This window comes from Phocoena phocoena, chromosome 16 (genome assembly GCF_963924675.1).
Source record: "Phocoena phocoena chromosome 16, mPhoPho1.1, whole genome shotgun sequence".
In the NCBI taxonomy this organism is placed as follows: Eukaryota; Metazoa; Chordata; class Mammalia; order Artiodactyla; family Phocoenidae; genus Phocoena; species Phocoena phocoena.
This window is the reverse complement of record NC_089234.1, coordinates 79,252,270-79,279,893: the sequence shown is the minus strand read 5'-3', so window position 1 is coordinate 79,279,893 and position 27,624 is coordinate 79,252,270. Positions and strand designations below refer to the sequence as shown.

General features: G+C 45.6%; 1 protein-coding gene across 1 annotated transcript in view; it reads left to right on the top strand.

Moving 5' to 3' along the window:
* The first annotated feature begins 3,996 nt into the window (after window positions 1-3,996).
* The window catches only part of KCNK1 (potassium two pore domain channel subfamily K member 1), a 52,874-nt gene continuing 29,246 nt past the window's right edge, over window positions 3,997-27,624 (top strand). Inside the window, exon 1 of the mRNA XM_065894624.1 lies at window positions 3,997-4,402. Coding sequence (XP_065750696.1) covers window positions 4,048-4,402 — 355 coding nt within the window. The 5' untranslated portion in view covers window positions 3,997-4,047. The remainder of the gene's footprint in view (window positions 4,403-27,624) is intronic.

Here is a 27,624-nt window from a genome sequence, read left to right as displayed (position 1 = left end):
CCCGCCTCCTGGCTCTACTCAACAAATCTCACCCTGCAGGGAAGGACCTGTCAGACCACGCATATGATAATTTCGTTTCTATCTGTAGTCTGAAGTAACAGGTGATTTTATTTTATTTTGTTTGTTTTGCTTTTTAAAATTTAATTCTTATTTTATTTTAGAGTCTAGTTGATTTACAATGTTGTGTAAGTTTCAGGTGTACAGCAAAGTGATTCAGTTTTACATATACATATAGCCATTCTTTTTCAGATTCTTTTCCCATATACGTTATTACATAATATTGAGTAGAGTTTCCTGTGCTATACAGTAGGTCCTTCTTTATCTATTTTATATATAGTAGTGTGTATCTGTTAACCCTGAACTCTGGAGAAAACCATAATTCGAAAAGATAAATGCATCCCAATGTTCATTGCAGCATTATTTACAGTAGCCAGCACATGGAAGCAACCTAAATGTCCATCGACAGAGGAATGGATAAAGAAGATGTGGTACATATATACAATGGAATATGACTCAGCCATAAAACAGGTGATTTTAAAGTATTTGGTATCCCTGGTCTGGCTGTTATATGGAACTGAGCAGGACCTTCAGCCAGAGAAGTGAAATATGGGAAGGAACAGCAGACACATTGGAAGAAAACATCTAATGACGAGTTTTGAAGTTAGGCATAGTCCAGATGCATGCTGTTCTGGGTTCTCTATTTTTTTTTACTTAAAAAGCTCCCCCCAAACTTCATGGCTGAAAACGACACCTACTTTATTAGAGCTCGTGATTCAAGCCAAGTTCAGCCAGGAGATTCTTCTGTTGCAGGGGACATTGACAGAGGTCCCTGGGTGGCGTTCAGCAGGTGGATGGCCGGATTTGGGGGGTTGAACCTGGCATGTCCTGGGCCTCAGTGGGGATGGTGGGGGGGGCTGGTTCCACCGGAATGGTCACCTGGAACTCCTACACGTGGCCTCTCCAGCATGGCAGTTTACCTCGATGAACCTCAAGGTAATCAGAGATCTTACGTTATGGCTGGGGGCTCCAAGAGAGGGGTGTTCCAGTGAGTGATGTCTGAAGCTGCTGGCCTTCTATGACCCAATCTTGAAATCACCTAGTGTCACCTCTGTTGGTTGAAAGAGTCACAAGCCCACAGAGTTTCGGGAGCAGGAAACACAAAACCCTACCTTTTGTTGAGAAAAGGGTCAAAGAATTTGCAGCCATGTGTTAAAGCTGCCATATATGTATATGTATATTTGAGGGCACGATGATAAAACCACACTGGTGTATGCAGTTGTTAACCACATGTACCCCACAAAATGCAGTGTTCAAAGGGTTCAGTGGTTTGAGAGGAGGAAGAAATCACATCCCCCCGGGGCATCGAGGTGCTGCGGATGAGGTATGGCATTTAAGCAGGCCCTGAAGCACAGGTACATGCGGTACATCACAGACAGTGATTGGGGCAGGGGCTGTCTGAAACACATGAGCAGAGACACTGAGGCCGAACAAAAACCGAAAAAACAGTGACACTGGAAGAAAAGGCACCACGAGAGGCGGAAGGACAATGAGAGAGTGCTGCAGGCGGAGGTGACCTCGGGAGCATGGCGGTCCCCCGACATGTCACACTGGCGAAGATCAAGAAGGATACGGTAGGAGGGGCAAGGGTTACAGAGCACAGGGCAGAGAACGTGCTACAGGATGGTGAAGACTCGAGGTGATTTTTTGAAGCAGAGAGAAAAGAGCTAGCAGAGCAGCAGTATTCAAGTTATAAAATAGTAGGGGACTGGTGGGGGGGGGTCAAGATTCCTGGAGACTGAAGGGCTGGGAGTGGTGGCTTAAAGACTTCACCTTGAAAATAAGCAGGAGCTGTTTTCCTCAGGGTAACAGGGAAGGAAAGAAGTAGATTACTGATTAACAGATTTTGAAGTGAAGTAAAGGAGATGGATGACTTCAATCCTCCGAGTAAAGCAGGAGGTAAGTTCATTGACTGAAAGTAAAAAAAACCCACTGATGAGGATGTTAAAGATTTCCATGAAAATTTCTAAATAAATGAACACAAAATGGTTTTCATTTGGTTGGGTTTGTTTTTGTTTTTTTTGAATTTCTTAAAGTAGGCAGATAGGAATTGTACTAAATAATTGTACTAAAGAATTCAGTTTTGTTTATTTTTAATATTTCTCTGGATTACAAAAATAGGTCCACTGTAGGGAATTCCCTGGCAGTCCAGTGGTTAGGACTCTGCGCTTTCACTGCTGACGTCACGGGTTCAATCCCTGGTCAGGGAACTAAGATCCCACAAGCTTCACAGCACTGCCCCCCCCAAAAAAAAGGTCCACTTTAGAAAAGTTGAAAAATATAAAAATGTCAAAGAAATAAATGTCCCCTATATAGTCTACTATCATCCAAAGACAACTCTTAGGGGCTGGTTTGATTTGCAGTAGATCTATTATGTAGATAGTTCTGTTTTACAATACAAAATGCAAATATTTTACATATTTGAGATTCTACACATAAGACCATATATACTCTATACATGAGATCGTTTAGCTTCAGTAGTCTTTAAACACACCTTTAATATGGTAACCATGCTGTAGACACCATAATTTATTTAATTTACAATATTTTATTGAAGTATAGTTGATTTACAATGTTGTGTTAGTTTCTGGTGTACAGCAAAGGGATTCAGTCGTACATATATACGTTCTTTTTCATATTCTTTTCCATTACGGTTTATCACAGGATTCTGAATATGGTTCCCTGTGCTCTACAGTAGGACCTTGTTGTTTATCCATCCTATATGTAATAGTTTGCATCTGCTAATCCCAAACTCTGAATCCATCCCTCCCTCACACCCCCTCCTGCTTGGCAACCACAAGTCTATGTCTGTGAATCTGTTTCATAGAAGAGTTCATTTGTGTCATATTTTAGATTCCACATAAAAATATCATCTGGTATTTGTCTTTCTTTATGTGACCGACTTCACTCAGTATGATAATCTCTAGGTCCATCCACGTTGCTGCAGATGGCATTATTTCATTCTTTTTTAGAGATATCGTAATTTATTTAACCATTCCTGTATTTTGGAATAGTTAGATTGTTCCTGACTCTTCATTATTTCGTATATAATATAGATATATATTGTTTATGAACAGCCTTCTCTGTAAGTCTTTGTCTCCCTGATTATTTTTTCTTAGGACACATCACGGTGTCAGAGCACATAAACTCTTTCAAGGCTCTTGAAACCTACCCTCAAATTGCCTTTGCAAAAAGGGTGCACCAACCAGACTCTGGCCCACAGCAAGGTCGTCCCCTTAAAAAGAAATGCCACTCGGGAAAGCTCAGTTTCTTCTGGTAGTTGACATTTTGGGACCTTTCTTCACTCTTCACGTTCTAAAGAATTAGGGTTCAGAAATGTGGCTTTTCCGAAACTCTGCCTTCCTCTCCAGGTTCCAGGTGCCTTCCAGCCCTGAGATTCCGGTCTTTTCACCATCATCACTGGCACCAGATTGCTCAACCCGCTCCGCCCAGTAAGAGAAGATGAAAAGTATTCCAGCGCTCTCTTTGCTGTAGTAGTGGCTTTAAGAAGAAATAGGTGGGAAACGGTGTAGCTGGGACTGGGGTCTTGGAGCGGCAGCGAACAGCACAGAAGTGTGTATACACACACACACACACACACACACACACACACACGTACGCACGCAAGCACACACTCCCTCCCACCCCGCCTGCCGGGCGCTCGGGCGGGCTGGGAGGGGGAACCCGGGCGGGGAGCCGGAGGCGCCGCGAGGCGAGGCCGGGGTGGGGCGGGGTCCGGGCGGCCCGGGGGGCGGAGTCAAGGGCGGGGGCTCCCCGGCCGCGCGCCCAGCGCCCCGTGCAGCCTGCAAGTTTGCTCGGCGATCTCGGGCGACTCTCGGGCTACCTGAACCGGCCACCACGTCAGCGCCACATCATCTGGGTTTTTTCTATTTGCAAGGAAACAGGAACAGAAGGGCGAAGAAGCTCTCCGGAGCGGGCGGGCGGCGGGCCGGTCTGCGGCGCGGGCCTCGCGGCCGGGCGGCTGAGAAGATGCTGCAGTCCCTCGCCGGCAGCTCGTGCGTGCGCCTGGTGGAGCGGCACCGCTCGGCCTGGTGCTTCGGCTTCCTGGTGCTCGGCTACCTGCTCTACCTGGTCTTCGGCGCCGTGGTCTTCTCGTCGGTGGAGCTGCCCTACGAGGACCTGCTGCGCCAGGAGCTGCGCAAGCTGAAGCGGCGCTTCCTGGAGGAGCACGAGTGCCTGTCCGAGCCGCAGCTCGAGCAGTTCCTGGGCCGGGTGCTGGAGGCCAGCAACTATGGCGTGTCGGTGCTCAGCAACGCCTCGGGCAACTGGAACTGGGACTTCACCTCCGCGCTCTTCTTCGCCAGCACCGTGCTCTCCACCACAGGTAGGAGGCCCGCCCCGCGCCCCCGGCCCCGATCGGCCCCCTGATCCGCCCCCCGCCCCCCCCCCCCGCCTTCCTCCTTCCATCCCCGGGCCCCTCCGGCTCTGATCACTGGGGACCGGCTCCGCGGCGCCGGAAGCCGGCGAGGTGGCCTCAGAGCGCGACTCGGGGGTGGCCGCCCGGAACTCTTAGATCGTGGTCCCTAACCCTTCGGCCTGGGCGGCTGCAGGGGTCCCTCGGGCTGCGGTTTTTAGTTCGCGACATCCTACACCGGACCGGCCACTTGGAGTCGGTACCGTCCTGGCCAGCGCGCGGCGAGGCCGGGGGTGGTGGAAACTCTCCGGTGCTCCGAGGGCGCTCACCTCCCTCCCTCCCCCACCCCGTCCGGCCGAGGCTGCGGAACCGAAGGATAACGCGTTAAAGGGTCACCTTCCGGAGGGGGCCTCTCTTCGGATGAAGCAGTGGTGTTTTCGGCTCTTTTCTGTCGTGGGGGCCGTTTTAGGGTTAGCCGAGTGACAGCGCTCTGCTCATCACAGGTGACCTTTGAGCGCACAGGCCGATCCGGTTTCTTTTCGGAGCGGGAGGAGGTTTGAGGGAAGGGAGCATCCGATTGCCCGTGAACCGGCAAAATGGGGGCACCCTGATTCAGCATTTTTTTTTTCAACTTACCGTGTGCGAGGCCACCCTTCAACTCCTAGGCGCCACTTCGCTCGCACCGCTCACCCGGCCACCCGGCAGGACGTTCACGGATGGAGGATGTCCTGGGGGCGGGAGGAGGCCGGCCCCACGCCCCAGGGCGCAGAGACTATGCCAGATTGGACGGAACAGGCTAAGTTGTCCCAGCAGTGGCCAAGTGAGGCACGTATACACCTGAGGAGCAGGTGTTATCCATTGGGCTCTGGACCCTGGCAAGTGGTCTCAGAGAGCATCCGGCGCGCCGTCCCGCCTCTATCCATGAGGTCAGTTCTTAGAACAGCCCATCTTGGCTTCCACAAGGTCACACGCTTCCTGGTTGCCGGTGTCGTCCTGGAACCTGGGCCTCGTGATTTCCCTGCCAGGACGTGCAGTACACCATCCCCCCACCTTTACAGGTGAATCAACTTGTGTTTCTCGGATTCTGCCTTCTCCCCGTCGCCTCCCAGGGATTATTTCTTTATAATCCCCTTGGGTTAAACCCAGTTCTGCTAATTATTTGGTAATGAGTAATGGTATACTATCCAGGTTTCATGTAATACGGTGACTCAAGTGTGGGGTGAATTACTAAACTGACAGGAGTCTGCCCTGCAATAAACAGAAGTAGAATTCTGCTTTGTATTGTGACGTTTTCTAAAAGTAGCCTTAAGACAGACCTGTTATCTTACTTTTTAACTTTTCCAACGCTGCTCTTTCGTTTTTGTTCTGACCAGTCCCGCTTTCACTGTGTTTACCTCACTCTGTTCCTTAGGTCCTTTAGAACTCACCTTGTCTTTCCTTTGGAGTATGTTTGTGCTAAATCGGGAATCATTTCTTCTCTGCAGAAGTAAGTGGTTTCACTGAGCTGCAGAAGGTCTACAGCTAGGTCACAATGTTGGGTAAATATTATGGAGAATGATGATAAGTTTTAGTACTTTCTAAATAACGGTACTTCAAAGATGGAACAGGAGTAAGAACTGCATTATGAGGAAAAGAACAGGTTTGCTGCTCCTGGGTGGGATTTTCCATTCACTGATGCAGCTCTTGTATAATCTCAACATCAGATGCACCTAATTAAATGTCAGAAATACTAGTTTACATCTTGAACAGACAGTTCTTTCCCAGATTCCCTCCCTCCCTTTTTGCAACTAGAAAAATCTGCAGTTCTTGTTAAAAAAAAAAAAAAAAAGGTGGGGAAAGATGTCTTATTGTTGGTATTCGGATTGCATTGTAGTTCCTAAGAAAGTGTGTATTCAGGCAAAACAAGAGTTCATTTAGGAAATCAGTGCAAGGGGGCACTTAAGGATAAACTAGATGAAAAACATTTGCTTCTTGGTTTGTAAAATGAGCAAATCAGTGAATTCTTGTCATTGATAGAATAGAATTTATTAATTCAAATACAATGTTAATAAAAATGTAGAATTTTATTCTAAATCATAGATACTCTTTTTTTGGTTTTCTATTGACCCATCCTGTGACATGTGTGATGTTCCATGTGTTACTGGTTTTGTGGCAGAGGATCAGGTAATTTTTAGGGTCAATCTAGTGTACTTCATTGCTAGAAAAATATTTTCTGGAAAAGTACCAGGCAACTCAAATGAATTGGAATCCTGGTTTATGCTTCTCTTCAGGTAGATATTAGACACGCTGTAATTTTTTTTCTTTTTGAATTTTATTTATTTTTGTACACAGCAGGTTATTATTGGTTATCCATTTTATACATATTAGTGTATATATGTCAATCCCAATCTCCCAATTCATCACCCCCCCGCCCCTCCGCCAGCTGTAATTTTTAAAAAACTCTTCTACCACGGATGATGGCAACTCACTGAGATAATTGTCACCCTGTCAATCAGTGCAGTCAACCCCTGGCTTGGCCAGAATGGTAACAATAGGCGTTACAAAGTTGTGGTTCTTGGTGGTCACCATCATAACACAGGAACACGAACTCACTGATGGCAGAATCTTCTCCCAGAAAGTACAAGCTTCCATTTCTGGAAAGAACTGGGTAAAGTCTTCCTTCATGGTCTGTTTGGAAGAAGCCTTAGGTTCGTAATTCAGCAATGTTCTCTTCATTCTTTGCTCTGCCAAGGACTCTGAATTATTTCCAGCAAATAATTGAACATCTCTTTACTTCTTGATTATAAAAAGATCTAGAGCAACATCTACATGGAAATCGTGAGCATGGAAGAAATTGCAGTCCACTTTTACCTTTTCAGGGGGCAGGGCTGTATAAAAATAAAAGGAGGTTATTATACATGTGGGTATTTCCCACATAACTGTGATTTTTTTTTCAAGGATTAAAGAAATAATATCTAGGTGATTCTTGGAGAGTAAGAAATAGTTTTTCTTCAGTAGCCATATAAAATGGTGAGCAATCTCATTCATTCTTAAGAACAGTTTGTGCAAAAACGGGTATGAATTTCATGTACAATATTCTGAGCAAAAGCCAAATACAAAAAAGTATTAGTCTGTAATTCCATTTATGTGATGTTCTAGAATAAACAAAATTCACATCTAGTGAAATATACAGTGGAAGAGAGGTAAGGACTAGGGGATAATTCTGAATGAGGAATGAGCACAAAAGTAATTTCTGGGGTGATGGAAGTAATCTGCTTATTGGCAGGACTGTAGTTGACACCGGTGTATGAATTTATCCAGATACATTGAATTTTGAACTTTGGATTTGTACATTTGACCATGCGTAAATTTTACCTAAAATAAGGGAACCATACACAACGACAACATGATATGTATAAAAATGATTACTACAGGTTTTCCCTGGTGGCGCAGTGGTTGAGAGTCCGCCTGCCGATGCAGGGGACACGGGTTCGTGCCCCGGTGCGGGAAGATCCCACATGGCGCGGAGCGGCTGGGCCCGTGAGCCGTGGCCGCTGAGCCTGCGCGTCGGGAGCCTGTGCTCCGCAACGGGAGAGGCCACAACAGTGAGAGGCCCGTGTACCGCAAAAAAAAAAGATTACTACAGACATCTAGAGGGTAGTTACTAATAAAATGGCAGGACGGAGTGTTATTCTGGAGGGTCTCATATGTGTCTTCTCAGTTACTAGTGTGTTACATTTTGTAATTTAGATGGTGTTACATTTTGTAATTTAGATGGTGTTTAGATAGTTGTCTTTATAATAATTTTTAAATATACAAATACGTTTGATATGCTGTTCTGTACATAAATTTCAGTACTTAACACAAGGTTAAAAGTTTATATGGAGTGAAAAGGTTTTGCTGATAGCTATGCTAATTTTTATTTTATTTAATTAATTAATTAATTTTTTTTGCGGTACGTGGGCCTCTGACTGTTGTGGCCTCTCCCGTTGCGGAGCACAGGCTCCAGACGCGCAGGCTCCGCGGCCATGGCTCACGGGCCCAGCCACTCCACGGCATGTGGGATCTTCCCGGACCGGGGCAGGAACCTGTGTCCTCTGCATCGTCAGGCAGACTCTCAACCACTGCGCCACCAGAAAAGCCCTATGCTAATTTTTAAAAAAGAAGAACCAAGGGGTATGTTCAACCCAGGCTCCTGATTTGTCCCTCCCCCCAGTGTCTCCCCTTTGGTAGCCATGGGTTTGTTTTCAGGATCTGTGCGTCTGTTTCTGTTTTGTAAATAAGTTCATTTGTGTCGTTTTTTAAATGGGATTCCACATATGAGTGATACCGAGTGACGTTTGTCTTTGTCTGACTTGCTTCACATAGTATGATGGTCTCCAGGTCCATCCGTGTTGCTGCAAGTGGCAAGATTTGCTGCTTTTTATGCCCAACTGATATTCCATTTGTAAGCAAGACTTAAACACAGACTTAGAACTGTAAAACTCCTCAAAAAACATAAGGAAAACTTCTTGGACGTTGGTCATGGCAATATTTTTTGGATTTCACCTGAAAATCACAGGTAGCAAAGCCCCAAATACAAAAATGGGACTACATCAAACTCAAAAGCTTCTACACAAAGGAAATAATCAACAAAATGAAATGGCATATATTCTCTTTATCAGGGTGAAATCCTCTTCTATTAAGTGTTTATTGATCATTTTTACTGTGAAAGAGTTTTGCTTGTTGACGAATACTTTTTCTCTAATGACATAATTTTGTGATTTTTAATCTTCCTATCTTTAATATGCTATAATATGCTAATTATATTAATTAAACTGATTTTGTATTTCTGGGATTAATAATTTAAAAAAAAGAACAGTTTGTCATGTCAGTTTACTACGTATTGCTTCAGTATTCATCCCCCTAAGCAAGGCTCTATCATGATGGTGGATGGGGAAAATATACAGTTTTTGTATGTATATGTGATTAAAACTGCCACAGCTTTGCTGCTTTACGAGTATGGGGTCCACACGATTGCCCAGTCCCCGTTTCCGTCATTTGCAGGCATGCTGCCTTGTCCCTCGTTGTGAAGAGCTGTTTTAAGACTCTTATTTAAAGGGCCCAGAAAAGGAACTTAATTTGGCTTGTTTTCTAATGGCCTTTGTGTTAGTCAGGTCGGCAGCATTGGCAGTTTTCAAAAAAAGAGGGTGGGAAAAGGTAATGGGAGGTGCCTGATGGATCCTTAGTTTTCAGATTATTTTCAGGAGAAGTGTATTTTCACCAACAACAGATATTTATTGAGCTCTTAGAATAGAATAGGGGTGGGTGAACTATGGCTTCAGGGTCAAATCTGACCTACCACCTATTTTTGTTTGTCCCAAGCTAAGAATGGTTTTTATATATTCAAATAGCTGAAAAGAAGTCAAAAGGAAAACAGGACTTCCTGACACATTCAAGTTTTTTGGCACACCCATCTGCTTCTGTATAATGGTTGCTTTCCACGTCCAATGGCAGAGCTGAGAGTTGTGACAGAAACTAGAGGCCCATGTGCCCTAAAATATTAACTGTCTGGCCTTTTGTAGAAAAAGTTGGCCAACCCCTCCTTAAAATGATGCTTGGAAGGAACTCTAAGTCAGAGGAGTTCTAAGTGCCTTACTTCCTTTTGGAAAACTTTCTAGAGGACAGTTTAGCTCCCTCAGGTTTCTCTGTGCTGCTTTTCTAAGTGGTTTGCAACATTTAAATTATGCACTGCCACTCATAGCCTCTTCCAGAACAAATGATTGTTTATTATAGGATGTGTCACTAGTTTTTGGTCAAATCTGTGACACACTGCTTTTTTTCTTTTTTTTTAAATGGTGACAGAGCTACACTTCATGTTGGGATTACCTTATCTAAAATATGCAGTAAATACTATATTATATCTGGAGCAGAAATGACAACAAGGAAGGAAATTCCACCAGAAGCAAACAAGCAAACTCTATCAGCCAGAAGAGACATCTGACATCCCACGTGCAGAAGTTCGCACTATTTATTCACAGGAGAGCCTTTGGTCTTGATTTTGAGCCTTTACATTTAATGCTAACAAATTCAATGATCTGGTTTTCAAGCCCCTGAAAAGTGAAAAAAGGAAAGGCACAGCTCCAGGCAAACGTTAAGAGAAAGGTCATGAAAAGACACATACCTTAAAAACCAGGGAAAGAAAATGATACTGTGTGCCAGGCAGTATTTTCATATATTACCTTCTGTGTATTGCCAGGAAGTGATGAGGTGTAGGTGTCATTATCCTAACTTTACAGAGGCTGGGACGGAAGTTTTGCTTGAGTGACTTCTCTAACTAGGTCACAGAGCTAGAAGTGACTGGCCTTGATTTAAATCCAGACGTGTCTGAATTAAGAACTTGAGTTTTACCTAGTGTCTGGGCATAGGGGGTTGTTTTGGGATGACTCCTGTCTCCCAGATTCAGATGTTGAAGTCCTCACCCCAGTACTTCAACGTGTGACTATATACTTGGAGGTAGGACCTTTGAAGAGGTGATTAAGTTAAAATGAGGACCCAGTGAGAAGGTGGCCATCTGCAAGCCAAGGAGAGAGGCCTCGGAAGAAACCAACCCTGCAGACACCTTGATCTTGGACTTCCAGCCTCCAGAACTGGGAGAAAATAAATTTCTTTGTTCAAGTCACCCAGTCACTTTGTAATGGCAGCCCCAGCAAACTAATACAGAATTACTCAGGTAATTATTTTTTAGTTGTACGAATAACCCCTCCACCCCTCCCCAAAATATATAGGAGCACAAACATAATTTTTAAGGTCTTTACTGTTGCAGCCAACAATTTCATTTGCCTGGGTTGGGCTGGACATCCTTGTTTTAGAACACAGTCTAGTAATTGATACAATTGAAATATATTGAATTGATAATGGAAATACCGAAAACAGGACTTCAACATGCTTCTGTTTAAGAAAACACAGATGTGTGTGATAAATTCTAGAAACATTTCCATCCAATAATGATCAAAGAGTAGATATTAGTGTTTAATGTGTAAACCCATACCTGTGTATAGAACATCAGTTCTTTAGTATTTTGAAAGATTTTTTTTTTTTCACGACTATAAATACGCTGTTATCTGTGCCTGTTTTATGGCACCTGGGACATACTGTACTGTTATAAATGAATGTATCTTGAAAGAAAGTATGTGTTGCTTTTGTGATATAACTGTAAGTCTTGTCAAGAATACAATCTCCAATTATCCCAGGAGCCTAGGGGGAAGTCTGGTGCCTTTCAGGACAAGTAGTTTTATGGCACTGCTGGTCGTTGGGGCAGAGCACCAACGTGGGGGAGTAGAGTGCTGGAAGTTTGGAGCAAGTAGAATTGCTAATGCTCAACCAATGTCCAGCTCACGTGGGTCAACTTACTACAAGCTGGCTTCAGGCACAGAGACGGTGTCTACACCGTACGCTCTCCTTGGCGTAGTTAGAGTGCCCTGTGCTAGATTTTATTCTTAAGAGATGTCATCATTCGATCCCAACTGTGGCCAAATCTGTGAAAGACTGAGATGCTTTGCTTCTCCGTTAACTGGTGTGTGATCATACCGCCTCTTACCGGCACGAGACAAAGGCTGTCTCTCTATCGAAAAGTGGGCAACTTCAGAGGCGTCGTCTTCACCACCATGATGTTTCTTTCTCTCTCCTTCACTCAGTTGGTGCTCTGACTTGCTTTGTTCCTTCTGGGTAGATTCCTTGTCCTCAGAGTTTGTGGCCACTCTCTGTCGGGGCAGGGCTGTGCCCCTGACCAGAGGTCAAAATGAAGAAAGTGGGGTGGGGAGTTGCTGGCTTTCTTATTCCACACTTTCAACAAATAAAAACTATATTCTGTAGTTTTCAAGGAATATGCCGTACTTTTGCTTGACTCTCATGGGTTTCTCTGCTCTTTTCCAATAAGTTTCTTTGTTTTGAATGTTCATTTTAAATCTGGATGATGGAGGTGTAATTTCGTACGGGAAAACATATCCTTTTAAAGGATACAGCTGTATGAATTTTCCCACCAGCATCATCAAGATAGAGAATACATCCATCACCCTACAAGGTTTCTTCATGCTCTTTTCTTGTCACTTTCTTCTACCCAAAGTCAGAAACTGACGACTACTTTGCTGTAGCTTTTCTAGAATGTCATATAAATGAAATGATATGGTATGCAAAAAAAAAAAAAGAAAGGGGTTTGGAGGTATAGAGGGGCTGTATCTGAAAGGGCTGTGTGATTCTCTCCTTGAGCATGAATCAGACCAGCAGGGCTTGTCTGTTATTATCTAGCCGTGTTCATGTTTCTCCTCTTGAACTGGTAAAACAGAATCAATTCTTATATTAAAGAGATTAATTGGGTTATGTTAGACATGGGCAGTGGGTTTTTTTTGGGTTTTTTTTTGGCGGTACGCGAGCCTCTCACTGTTGTGGCCTCTCCCGTTGCGGAGCACAGGCTCCGGACGCGCAGGCTCAGCGGCCATGGCTCACGGGCCCAGACACTCCGCGGCATGTGGGATCTTCCCGGACCAGCGCACGAACCCGCGTCCCCTGCACCGGCAGGCGGACTCTCAATCACTGTGCCACCAGGGAAGCCCCGGGCAGTGTTTTTTAATTGGCTCCCATATGCTTAATCCCAAATCAGAGTCTAACTGTTTGCATTGGCTCCTCGGGCTCAGGTCGACTTGCTCTGTGAAATCAAAGCCTGCCCTCTGAAGCCTGGGTGGATTGATACCTGGTGATGAGCTTTAGGCAGAAAGCTCCCGGGGCACTCAGAGACCCAGTACATGCAGTGTCAGTATAACCCTGGCTAATGGGTGCAGAGCAGAGACAGCAAAAGCACACAGAATAAAAAATGCTAGTTTTCATTTGCCTTGAATGTGGTCCATAGATTACACATGAGAATAAGAGTTGGAGGCTCTGATGGTAATGTCCGGCCCTTGTTACTGCTTGGATGGCACCGTGACCCGAGTTAAGCTGTTTAATCAAGTCGATGCCTCAGCCCCCTTTCCACTCAGCTTTATGGAAGCCTCCTGCGGTTTTTTCAGACCCTGGTTTTCATTGTTTGGTCTGCAGCACGGTCTGATCAGTGAGCCTTCTGCCTGATGGCTCCCATAAGGCCTTGTGTACTACCTTATGTCGGAACAGTCCATTCTAATGTTACAGCACTTACCACCTTGTACTGACATCATCTGTTTTCTATCTGACCTCTCCCACGAGCGGCCCTGAGTCTGAGCACATTTTCAGCCTCCCTTCCCATCCCCAGCACTCAGTAGGTCCTCATTAAGTGCAATTTAAGGCACCTATCTTCACACTTGGGAATCTGTTTCCTCCTCTGGAAAATGAGGAAGGTTCTAAAGATGTTCTTCATTTTCAAGAGGCCTTTAGATATAATTCCATTGCCTTGATGAAGAGACAGAGGCCCAGATTGCTTTAATAACTTTGGAAGTTATTCATATTGTCAACTGAAAAATTTTGCACAACCTAAAAGTTGAGGATTTTGTTTTATTCGGCGGACATTCTGAGGACTTCAAGCTTGGGACACAGCATCTCAGATAACTCTGAGGGACTGCTCTGAAAAGGCATAGGGGGAGCCAGGATATAGAGGAGTTTTTGCAACAGAGACCAGGTAGTCAGGACATCAAGAGATTACTGTTAATTAAGGAAAACCGGACCTCTCAAGTTAAGGAATTTCGTGCTTTTCTATGTAGGGGAAGATGCAAAGTCTGGGCTCACTGAATTCATTCCTTTGACATGCACCTCAGTTATCTGAGGCCAGTGTCCTGTGCTTCTAATCCGGCGGCTGTAATGTGAAGGCTTGATGGCTGCAGCATTGTTTACCGATATATAGCAGGCAGTATTTTTTATTCACAGTATAAAAGCAGTTGTAGCTGAGTGCCTCATGTCCACTCAGTGTCCTGTGAAGGGTCCTGGGTGATCTAAAGGAAGGACGAAGGGATTCTTAAGCCAGTGTTTATTGGGCCCTTGGGGATCTTGCCTTCCTGGATGTGTCCATCTAGGAGGGGGAGAGATGCGGGAAACAAGATAACTAAGTTAAGTGCATAGTACGTACCATGGGGATAAATCTAAGGAGAAACGTCCTGCAGCGAAGGGAACCAAGGAGCTAGGGAGCATGTATTAGTGTGTGCTCGGGGCAGGGTGGGGTCCAGGAGGGTGGTCTTTGATGAGGAAGCCAAAAGAGGCCTTCCTGAGGAGATGGCATTTGAGCTGAAGGAGGTGGGAGGCCATTATATAGCCATCTGGGGAGCTGTGTTCCAGGACCGGGTCCCCATATTGGAGGGGCAGCTGGAAAGCCTCTGTGGCTGGATCCCAGTGAGAGGGGGAGTGATGGGGCCCGTGGTGGAGGATGTCATAGGCCACTGCAGAGCATCTTGCTGTTCTCTCAGCAAGGTGGAGAGCATTGGGAGATTTTTAGTAAAGGGCGGTGGAAATAGGTGGTGAGAGTTGTCAGATTTCAGGTATGTATTGATGATAGAACCCACAGGGTTTGCTGATGGATTGGATGTGACTTGTGAGACAGAGTGGTCAAGAGGGAACCCCCCCCTAGGTTTTTGGTCAGAGCCCCTGGCCGTGTGGAGACGGAGGGAAAGCTGGGGAAGGATGGGGTGTCGGGTGGAGCTCAGATGTGGGCCTGCTGAGCTTGAGATCCCTACTGGGTGTCCAGGGGTCTCCACAAAGCATACACTCACCCCAGTGTGGTGGCCTGGGGAGACTGTAACTGCTTCCATTTGTCCAGCGGGCCTTGATTTCAGGTAGCGTCACCTGCATCATTTATCTGACTGCAGAGGTTAAAGGCTTTTGAGGGGTGATATCTGAACTTGTCCTTGAAGGAGAAAGAGAGTGTCATTAAATAGAAAAGAGGGGAAAGTACTCAGATTGAAAATGTGAATTCTCTGGGCTGAGTTGCCCTTTGAGGAATGCATTTAACCGTAGCTTAAACTCTGTGCTTCAACCTCCAAGCTAAGAAAGAGCATCTAAACTGTCGTATTGTTTCCTACTTTAGTATTATGTAAGGCTGCGTGGGAAACTGGGGGGGAAAGGGCAGAAGGGTTTGCTTCATATTTTCTTAAGTTTAACAATCATATATTTAGCATTTGATACAGTTCAATGTAAAATTTACATTATATTTTGTCCAAAGAAAAACAATAAATAGATATCTTTGGTATACTTTTTTTAGGAGCAGCTAACATTTAAGTTACCAAGGAATCAATCTAGGTCGCTTCTCTTTTTAGGAAGTAAATAAGAAAAACACGAGTTTTTTGTTTTTCCCACAAGGGATCTAGACATTTTCAGAGCCTGTCAGTTTCAAATAAACACATTTACAATTTGTAACAAATGGGAAAATTATCATGTGACTCAGAAAACCACCTGAGTAATTTTCATTTCCTCAAGAGTATTTTGTTTTTTTAAGTTTGCCAAATTGCCACGTGAAATGATCCCATTTGTATAGCTCCCTGCTCATGGCCATCCATGGTCTAAGCATCCTCTTCTTTTTCTCAAATGTTGTTTTTTTGATGTCTCCGCTTGTGCGTAACAGGAAGGAAAGCAGTGTTTGAAACTAGAATTAAAAGGTTAAACCTTATTGTAACTAAAATTCTTCAAATGTTTGAACACTGGTTGCCAAGGCACTCAATTATTTAAAGACTGGTGTTCGGTGGATTAAGTTAATTAAAGCAGCCGGAGAGGCTGTTCTGCAGCTGCCTGGGTGTCAGATGCCCCACTGAGAAGTTATGAGTGGGGAGAGAAGCCTCCACATCACGACCTACCTGCCACCAGTACTGGGACTTGAGCCACGGCAGCAAAACAGCCACTGGCCAGTGATGCAGATGCAGTGCCCAGCAGGGGGAGCGGAGCCCCGGCCTCACCTCCGCCAAGGGGACCAGCAATCTTCCACCTTGTGCTCCCCGCCTCCCCGATGCATCTTATATTTAAAGATGGAAAGGACAAACTGAAATTGACAACGACAGCGACAAAAATGCAAACTTCTGTTAGTAGTTTATGGAACACGATCTAAGCCTGCATTCGTTCTCCTAGCAGCTCTGGCTGAACATCTACCATTTAAAAAGATCATCTGGGGCTTCCCTGGTGGCGCAGTGGTTGAGAGTCCGCCTGCCGATGCAGGGGACGCAGGTTCCTGCCCTAGTCCGGGAAGATCCCACATGCCGCGGAGCGGCTGGGCCCGTGAGCCATGGCCGCTGGGCCTGCGCGTCTGGAGCCTGTGCTCCGCAACGGAAGAGGCCACAACAGTGAGAGGCCCGCGTACCGCATAAAAAAAAAAAAAAAAAAAAAAAATGGCTGAAAGAGATAACCACTGACTTCAAAAAGCCTGCAGTCCAGGGACTTCCCAGGTGGGCCAGTGGTTAAGAGTCCACCATCTAGGACTTCCCTGGTGGCACAATGGTTAGGAATCCACCTGCTAATGCAGGGGACGCGGGTTCGAGCCCTGGTCTGGGAAGATCTCACATGCCACGGAGCAACTAAACCCGTGCGCCACAACTATTGGGCCTGCAAGCCACAACTACTGAAGCTCGCGTGCCTAGAGCCCTAGCTCCACAACGAGAGAAGCCACCGCAATGAGACACCTGTGCACCGCAATGAACAGTAGCCCCCACTCGCCGCACCTAGAGAAAGCCTGCATGCAGCGACGAAGACCCAACACAGCCAAAAGTAAAGAAATTTATATATATATAAAAAGAATCCACCATCTAATTCAGGGGATGCCGTTTCGATCCCTGGTCAGGGAACTAAGATCCCACATGCTGCAGGGCAACTAAGCCTTTGGGCCAAAACTAGAGAAGCTAGCGTGCCACAACTACTGAGCCCACGCGCTCTGGAGCCTGATCGCCACAACCAGAGAAGGCCACACACTGCAATGAAGACCCAGCACAGCCAAAAAAAAAAAAAGAAGGCTGCAGTCCAGCTGCAGAGGGTAAACTAATACATAAACAGCCGTACGGGGTATAGATAGATACCTATGTGCTGAATTGTGTGAGGCCCTAGGGGCAGCTGTAGGATTTTGCACGGGAGACCAGGGTGGGCTGAGGTGCTCAGAGAAGCCTCACGTATGCTCAGCACTGGTACCCAAAGAGGAATTGAGCCTGGCTTTCGAGAGAGCATGGGATGCCAGCCTCACCCAGCCCAGAGCCACCTGTGGGTGAGCCGCTGAAGAGATGTACATGTAAAGGCGAGGGCCTCGAATGTGGGAAGCAGAGTTTGCGCGTGGACTCTGTGGGTAATAGGGTGCCACTGCAGGTTCCTGAGCCTGCACTATGATGAACAGTCCGGCCTGCAGACTGGCTTAAGAGGAGGGAAGCTAAATGTAGGGGCCATGGCTCTGAGGCTTTTGCAGTCAGTCAAACACAGGTAGCTTGCACTGAAGAAGAGACAGAAGTGCCCAGAGGACCACCAGAGTATGGAGAGTTGCAGGATGGGGTGGGGAAGGGCCCCAGGAAGAGCTCACACAGAGCTCGTAAGTGGACATAAATGGGGGCTCCTAGGCCCTGGGGCAGTGGGATAAGGGAGATCACCGTGGCCTGGCATACCGAGAATTTCACAGCCCACACCCCCATGAGATTAACGTGGATCACCATGTTGCCCAAGTTCTTGCCGGGTGTGTATGTGGCCGGAAACAACCCCAGGCCTGTTCTCCTTCACCTCCTCACCCGTCTGTGGGTTGCCCAGCCCCCAGACTTTGGTGTGTTTCTGGGGGACGCAGGGAGGCTATGGCGAGCTGGGTCCCTCCCCGCAAGTTCTCGTGGCTTCTGCCACAGGATGGTGAATAAGCTCTCCAGGCTGAGGCAATCAATGTTTCTTGTAGTTATTAGTATGTCATTTAGTTACAAAGGAGCACTTTCTAAATAGTGTTGAAAACTTCAAAGTCGGTAGAATAGCCATTCCCCAGATCATGTGGATACATCTACTTGGCTCTAAGTTAGTTCTCTTTGGACAGACTAAAATCTCAACTTCAACCCCGTTCCTGAGCGACCTAGCTCCTGACTTTAAAAGAAACACGCATATTATACGTGCGGTTCTTCGCATGTCATAATCATTCAAGAGGATTCCCTAGTGCACAGACTCAGCGTAAGGATGTCTGGCTTCGCGCTAATCTGCTAGTCTTCATTTTTGCTTCAAGGGCAGCCAGTATTACAAATCCTTTCTTCACAAGGAAGCTGGGATGGCAGAACAGATATATGAAAACTCATAAATGCTTTGAGGCAAAGACACCCCTTAGTATACATCTTTAAATTCACGGTCTTATTCTGTTTTCTTCCTCATCAGATGTGACTTTTATTTTTAACCACACACGTGATCGCACTAGCAAAGTCTCCTTTTCCTTCTTGCTACCTCACTGGAAAGCCGTGAACTCAAGAAGTGTGTTCCGTGTTGAACCCACATGTGCACAGTTGTTTTCGTAGCCAAGGTATTTCCACAGCTCCTTGGCGAGTCTGAGAGATTCCCATATGTGGAAATGTTGAAAAGCAAAGCAAAGTTGATTAGGTTCTTAATTCTCTTAAAAATCTGCCCAAGGGACTTCCCTGGTAGCGCAGTGGTTAAGAATCCACCATCTAGGACTTCCCTGGTGGCACAGTGGTTAGGAATCCGCCTGCCAATGCAGGGGACACGGGTTCAAGCCCTGGTCCGGGAAGATCCCACATGCCACAGAGCAACTAAGCCCATGAGCCACAACTCCTGAAGTCCGTGCGCCTAGAGCCCGTGCTCCACAACAAGAGAAGACGCCGCAATGAGAAGCCCACACACCGCAACGAAGACCCAATGCAGCCAAAAATAAATAAATTAAATAAATAAAAATCTGCCCAAACAAATTTATGGTTGCCAAGGGGGAAAGGGGTCGGGGCAGGGATAAATTGGGAGTGACATATTCATATATAAAATAGATAACTAATGAGGACCTACCGTATAGCACAGGGAACTCTACTCAATACTCTGTAATGACCTATATGGGGAAAGAATCTAAAGAAGACTTGGATATATGTCTGTATAACTGATCCACTTTGCTGTACACCTGAAACACAACGTTGTAAATCAACTATCCTCCAATAAAAATTAATTTAAAAAAAAGAATCTGCCATCTAACCTCTGAGAATCCACCCTGGCGAATTTCAGTGTTAGACCCTACCCCTGCCCCAAGGTCTCCTTGGTCAGATGTACTCTCAGGGCAGTAAGAGCCCCGCAGAAAAGTGATACAGAGCTCCCCCGAAGCAGGTGAGAGGCAGGGCTCGGGCATTTCCAAAAGACTAAATTAGAATAGGTTAAATGTTATAATAATGTCACCCTTACTTCCATTCTAATAAGCTTTCTTGAATAGGAAAAAAAAATGCATTACCTCTGGCTGGGAGAATTTTGCACCATCCACGGTCTGTTTTATTTCTACCAGTGTCGGGAATTCGTAATTCTAAAAGGCGTGATGGTCACTGATTATCATAGTGCTTCTTTCCCTTTCCAACCAGCCGGATACCACACCAGGGCATATGCCCACGAGAGCGTGTCACACGCTGGCTAGCTGATGTCTGTTTAGCTATTGGGTAAGAGGAGGAGAGTCGTTGCTCGAAGACACAGAGTTTAATTAGGCCCACCTCATTATTATGTTTCTCCTTAATGAGTAGGGTTTTAAGCCCAACAGTTATCGGCTCGAAAGCGGAAAAAAATTAGCCTGTGCCCTGGTACACTGAAGAGAGTATGCAGCGCGTTAACTCAGCGTGAATTTAATTGAATTCCTCCTTGCTCATATACATGATGGTTTTGAAAGCCACTCTCCCTTCTACCTAAAAGTACAATAAAGCCACTCAATTTCATCTGTCCACTTCGCATGTTTTAAAAGGTGTGTGCCTGCAGGAACCCAGTGAGATGATTCCTTTGCTTCTGAGTTTTTCCAGCCTCCCCTTTTTTCCCCTCACCTGTGCAATGAGGCTGGGCTAGAATCTTAGTGTTATGTTCCCAAAGAAGCATCTTCACACTTCTCACACAGTGGGGTCGTTCCTGTGTGTGCTCTCGTTAAAGGCCGACGGGTTCAGCCTTTTCCCCAGCAGGTAACTCTCCATTTCTCGTTAAATGCAGAGGTAGAGAGAGTGTGTCATCCAGAAGCTTTAGTGACTGAGCCTGTCTTCTGGTTCGATCCCCTCTGATGCGGGCAGAACCCTGTCCTAGTCCCTGGAGACGGATCATAGCTCAACCTGGCCCTGGACCTGAAAACCAACTCTAACCTCTAGCCCCACAAACCAGACAGTGTCTGCCCAAGATGCCATGACCCTGGTACCCTGGTTCTGTCAATACATGTGTGCTGCTGTGCTCATTGGAAGAGGAAAGCATAGCTTTGTGTCCTAAGTGGGAGCGGGACGTTTGCTGACGGGCTCAGCAGCAGTTAATATGTGCTCTGTCTGCTTACTTCAGGCAATGTTCTCTTCATTCCCCTCAAGCCTGCTGCCAAAGTTAATAATTCACTTTTACATGGACATGCTCGCCCTGTTTCCTACATTTCTTCCCTAAAAATTTCAGCTCTAACTTGAAGCCGATAAGTTGTGACATGCAAACCACCTGATCGTATCAAGGAGAATGTTTTGTTTGTACTATTGACCAGGTAGGATGAGAAGGTCAATTCATGCACGAGAAGCCTCAAGGGTCCATTTTTTCCACAGTCTTACAATACTGGAGCTCACCCTTTTTTTAACTGCCTGCAGTCCCTGTCGAGATCCAGTGGAGACACTGCTGCGGGCTCTTCCTGGCAACGATTTGTCCTCTGTTTGCTGCTTAGACTTCACCAGGGGATCTGGTTCGGTGGTTCCGGTAGTTACTACTGCTTGCTGACCACATCCAGCAGGCCACGTGCGGATGTGGTTTCTTTGTCTTGCACTTAATTGGGTGCTTCTACTGTACACATACTAATCTTGGTGGTCTCAGTCACCCTTTCTCATTATCCTGGGTTTGTACCTCTTCCCAGAAGCAATTCACTGTTGCAGTGTCCCGACCTGCCAACTTCTTTCTTTGTCCTCCAGTTTTTCTTCCGTATCAGGTTCCTTTGCAGTTCAGCTCTCAGAACTTAGCTTCTGGAAGCTTCTCATCTTTTAAACAGCCTTTGCCTTTGAAGATATGAGCTGAGTGGCCATATTCTCTATTCTCAGAAATGTTTTGAAACCTGTCTTCCCCGTGTCCAGTGTCTACCTGTAGCTCTGCGTCAGAGCTGCCTCCTTGGCCCATACAAAGGCTAGGTTATTGTTAACTTCGGTTGGATTCCATGTGTCATTTCAATGAAAATTGTATCCATTGCCAATGAGTGAATCGTATGAAAATAGCTGTGGGATCCTTGAGAAGCATGGGGGGGAGAGGAGGTTACAAGCAATACAGGTTCATTCTGTGACCCTTAGAAATCTACCATACGATAGATGGACTTATCATTTGCACCTGCGGTCAGGTATGAAACAGTAAAAGTATGTAACAAAAATTAAAATTTTAAGAGGAAAACTCCATTAGAGTATGTATTTTAGGGCTCTTCCCCAGGGCATTCTCATGTAGGTCAGTACATTTTAAAAAGCCAGATTAACATAATATACTTGGAAAATGTTGGTGGCTCATTAAACCTAATGTTCGATTTTCTGAGGAATTAAGAAATATTCTTGAATCTGAGAATATTTACTTTACTGCATTCCTTATACTGCTAATTTTTTAAGACAGAATTTGGAGGCCTATTTGATCCTTCTCTGTAGCTGAACAAAATTGTGGTGCTGATTTATCTAAAATCTTGAATAATACCCTGTAAAAGATAAAATTTACTTAGTGTTTAAGGTCAGTCTGAAAAGGAGACACATTTTGGTAGTGTCCAGTGTCTAAAATTCCATGTTTTGCTTTTTGGGGGATATATTTTTTGTTTGTTTTTGTTTGAGGGTGGGGAAACAATCTGAAATGAGGTGATGCTAGAATCATATGATTTACGAAGAAAACACCCAGCCTCATTAATGGTAGGGAAAACCAGTTCGCTTTTAATGAACTAATTAATGGGAAAACCACTTTAGCTTTTAGTACTGTGAAGGGGGAGTTAGAATAGTCCAGTACACAACAAAACGATAGTGCCATTCATTCATTTACTGCGTATTTGCTGGGTACAAGAAATTGTAGACACCAGTGTTCAGCAGTGACAATGAATGAGATCAGGATACAATAGGAGATATAAGCACTCAGTAAGAATATTTACATTTTGATATTGCTTTTTCAGTTCAAACTGCTCTCACTAACGTTGCTTCCTTCGATCATTAAACCGTGGATAGCAGGGCGGCCCTTAGTTTCCCCTACAGCCTTAAAGATGTGAATGTAAATGTCCTGTTTAACCGGAAGCAGTTGGGAGCGGAGTGTGGGACTCAAACTCCAGTGCTCTGACAGTCCTGTCTTTTTGTTTTTTTTTTTTTACTGTACGCGGGCCTCTCACTGTTGTGGCCTCTTCCGTTGCGGAGCACAGGCTCCGGACGCGCAGGCCCAGCGGCCATGGCTCACGGGCCCAGGGACATCAGGGAACAACGTAGACCAAAATTCCTGCCATGGGATATACATTCAAGAAAGGACAAATGATAATAGTCAATATAAGTAACTTAGAAATTTATAAAATACTTTACATAAACTAAGTGCTAAGGAAAAATAAAGTAAAACAGGGAAGGGTCATACAAGGTTTGCACTGAGGAGAGCATTGATGTTTTCTATAAGGGGGCTTGCTGAGGCTTCTCTGAGTAGGCCACTTTTGAATAAAGACCTGAAGTGGGTGAGTAAGCCAGCCAAATGGATATTGAGGAAAGACCATTCCAGGCAGCAGGGACAGCACGTGCAAAGGCCCTGAGTCAGGACTGAGCCTGTCATGGAGCTCGGAGGCTGGTGTGACTAGAGCTGAGTAAAAGCAGGGTGTGGTAGCAGATGAAATTAGAGAGATATGGGGGTCACATCAGGTAGGGCCACATGGGCCATAATAAGGACTTGGGTTTTATCGTGAGACAATGAGGCAGAGCACGCTGGAGGATCTGAAGCAGAGGAGGAACACCATCTGACTTGTTTTCGCAGGGTCACTGTGCTACTGTTGGGAGAGTAGAGTGTATGAGTCTGGGCAGATCAGGGAGACCAGTTGGAGGACCATTACTGTGATCAGCAGGGAGATTTTGGTGGCTTGGACCACAGTAGTAGAGTGGGGGATGGTTCCAATACGGACGTTCTTTAATGTCAGAACCATTTGTAGGGTTTGCTGATGGATTGGATGTGGATGAAAGGAACCAAGAAGAGCTGAGCATGACTGTAGAGCTTTTGGCTTCAGTCACAGTGAGGTGGAGGTGCAGGTGCCACTAGCTGAGGGGATAAACCCAGGTAGAAGTAGGTTGGGAGCTCAGCTATGGACATGTTAAGTTTATGCCTGTGTGATGGCCAAGTGGAGATACTGAGTAGCTGTTGGGATGTGTGAGTCTGGGCTGTCCCACATTAGAGATCCGAAAGAGGAGGAAACAAATGAGAGAGCCTCAGAGGTGATCAGTGATGTCATAGGAAAAGCAGGTGACCTCCGTGGCCTGGAGGTCAGGTGATCAGTGCTAGCGCAGTTGCAGGGAGGCATGAATAGGTGAAGGCTGAGACTGGCCACTGGATTTAGCAAGGGCAAGGTCAGTGAGTTGGTGAGGGTAAAAACCCAACTGAGTAAGATTCAGAAGACAGTGAGAGAGTGTCCTTCAGTGGGTAAATGGGTAAATAAACTGTGAAACCTCCAGACAATGGAACATTATTCAGCACCAAAAAGAAATGAGCTATCAAGCCATGAAAACATATGGAAGAAACTTAAATACATATTGCTAAGTGAAAGAAGCCAATCTGAAAAGGCTACATACTGTATGATTCCAACTATAGGACATTCTGGAAAAGACAGAACTATAGAGACAGCAAAAAGTAGTGTCCAGGGGATGGGGCGAAAGGTGAATAGGTGGAACACAGGATTTTTAGGGCAAGGAGAAACTATTCTGTATGATACTATAATAATGGATACATGTCATTATATGTTTGTCAAAACCCATAGAATGTACAACACCGAGAGTGAACCTTAAGGTAAACTCTGGACTTTGGGCCGTAATGATGTGTCAGTGTAGGTCCATTCCTTGTAACAAATGTACCACTCTGATGGGGGATGTTGGTTACTGGGCAGGCTGTGGCTGTGTAGAGCCAGGGAGTTTATGGGACTCTCTGTACCTTCTACTCAATGTTGCTGTGAACCGTTCTGCTCTAAAAAGTAAAGTCTATTAGAAAGAGAGAGGAGGGCTTCCCTGGTGGCTCAGTGGTTGAGAGTCCGCCTGCCGGTCAGGGGACGCGGGTTCGTGCCCCGGTCCAAGAGGATCCCACGTGCTGCGGAGTGGCTGGGCCCGTGAGCCATGGCCGCTGAGCCTGTGCTTCCGGAGCCTGTGCTCCGCAACGGGAGAGGCCACAGCAGTGAGAGGCCTGCGTACCGCCAAAAAAAAAAAAAAAAAAAAAAAAAAGAGATAGGAGAGGAATTAGAGGTAAGAGGTGGATAATGGTTTACAGTTTTGCTACACAGAGGAGCAGGAAAATGGTCCGTAGCTGGCAGGGAAGTGGAGGGTCAGGAGAAAGGTTAGCTTCTTCTTTTAAGATGGGAGAGTCACATTGCTTGTGGAAAGAAGGTAGACCTGCTGGGCTGAGTATTTGGTAGGTGAGTGGGGCTGGGACCTCCTGGCCGGGTGGAAAGCTGGCCCCAGGAACAGAAGAGAAAGGCTGGTGGTAATTTTCATGGGTGGGGAGATGTGCTGCTGGGTTCTTGTGGGAAGTCTTTTCTGTTGGCTTCTGTTTGCTCAGTGGGATGAAAATGTAAGGAATTTGAAACAAAAGGGCTTAAAACCTCACCGATACACTTAACCAGTTTTTCTGCCCATCTCTCAGTTTTCACCATCATCTCTTTCAAGCTAGCCCCTCAGCTCACTCATATTAAAATTTCCATTTGCCGGTGCTTGTTTATCTTTTCATAAACACAGGATTACCAAGCTTTCAGTGGAATCTTTCTGATTGTGGTGTATTTCCCAGGGCTGACCAGTGATGAGATTTCACCTGTAAAAAACCTGTACAATGGAAAGTCTGCTTTTTTGGTACAGTGGAATGGTTAGAATGTAATATTGTTTTGGGAAACTCTGGATTAAAAGTAAATACAGTTTGGTCATTTGAGGAGCAGGAAGCTCATTTTACATTTTATTTTATTTATCTATTTATGTACGTATGTATATATTTGGCTGTGTCGGGGCTTAGTTGCAGCACGCGGGATCTTCATTGCAGCATGTGGGAACTTTCGCTGTGGTGCGCAGGCTTCTCTCTAGTTGTGGCGCGGGCTCTCTAGTTGCAGCACGCGGGCTCTAGAGTGTGCGGGCTCAGTAGTTGCGGTATGTGGGCTTAGTTGCCTTGCAGCATGTGGGCTCTTAGTTCCCTGGCCAGGGATCAAACCTGCATCCCCTGCACTGGAAGGCAGGTTCTTAATCACTGGACCACCAGGTAAGTCCCTCATTTTATATTTTAAATGGTTCTATTTATTGGACTGATTAGAAACAGCAATTAAGGCCTTTCAGAGCAGAGATTCTCAATGGCTATGTGGGGAGAGGGATATGCAGTTTGAATACTAAGTATTATATTTTATATTTATTATTTACCATGCTGTTACTGAGTCCAAGCTCAGACTGCTCGCTGCACGAAAGGCCAATAAATTGAGAGACTAGTTGCTGGGGCAATGAATAGCCACTTTATTGGAATCTCCAGCAGATGGATAAGAAGGTGGACTAATGTCCCAAAGAACCATCTTACCTGAATTAGAATTCAGGCTTCTTTTATACTAAAGGGGGGAGGGGGTGTGGCTGGTTGTTGCAGACTCCTTGGTGTTGGAATCCTTTGTTATTGCATCTGTCCACGTAGGTCAGGCCATGGTGTTCCTATAAACCTCCAACAAGACAAATGTTATTCTCTGTTCTGCAACTTTTTATCTCTATATGAATGGAAAAGCACTATACCTTTAAAGGTCACAGCCTTGAGAATGGGCTATATTTCAGGCTACAGGCAACATTCTTAACTTGTAGCAAAAGCAATCGAGTACAAAGGTTAAAGTAAAAGAAACAGATCCAATATGGAGTCAGATTTGTTCTTCTCTATTACAGTGCCAATTACAGAAATTAACATTTGAGAGAATGTTCTGGGCTGTGGAAAAACATAAAGGGCTATCCCTCCCCTCCCCTGCCAGTGAGAAGTGGGACCCCACCCCATGATGGATTTCTTGTCCTTGTTTCATTTATCCAAAAGGAGCGTTGACTTTTAAAGTTAATAAAACGCTGGTTTGGATATTCACTCTTTCTGTCTTAAACGGTAAAACAGAGCCAAGTTAGTGTCCGATCTGAGATGCTTAAAAGTGGGGGGGACCCCATGTGCCTCTACGTCCCCTGACTCTACAATGTGCCCTCCCTAAACAGGGGGCTCACTGCTTCTCTTTAATGATGTCATACAAAGACGTGGGTTAGGAAAAGAAGAAACAGTGACTGTTTTCTCTTTTTGTGTTTTTATTTAATGATGTTTCCAAAAAAGAAATCCGCTCAGGAAATGATGGTTTTGTAGAAGTGAGAATGTTTCCTGAGACAGATGGACTGAAGCACTGCAGAAGGAGCTCTGCTGTGCAGCGTTGTGAAGTGGTGACAGATCCTGGAGGCTGCAGCGCAGCAGGGCGTGGAGACCGCCAGCCTCCCAGCCCCTTCTCTGGGACACACTGAGCTCTTTGTGGCTGAGCCGCCCTACTGCGCAGGTGCGAGCTCTGGGGACCCAGCTGGTGGGAAGCAGGACGTGCTGAATATCCCAGCTCTGCATCGCTGGGCTGTGTGACTGAGTTGAGCCACACTCGGGAAAGTGTTTTATGCCAGAAAGTAATATTTTTAGAAAGGGAAGAATTCATGTGATTCTGCCAAGCAGCTTGTCCTTCCTACGTCTGGCTCTGTGGGGTAGCACGTGGGTCCACAGAAGCGGCAGATACATTTTCCTGCTCCCTAAGGGTAATTGCCCACAAAACAAATGATACCAGTCACTTTTTGGGGAAACAAAACATAAGCCCAGTGATGATTAGTTTCCACTGACCAAAGTCTTCAAACAAAAGTCTTCATATTTTTGCACCCATGTGTTATATTCACCCACGACTGTTGGCT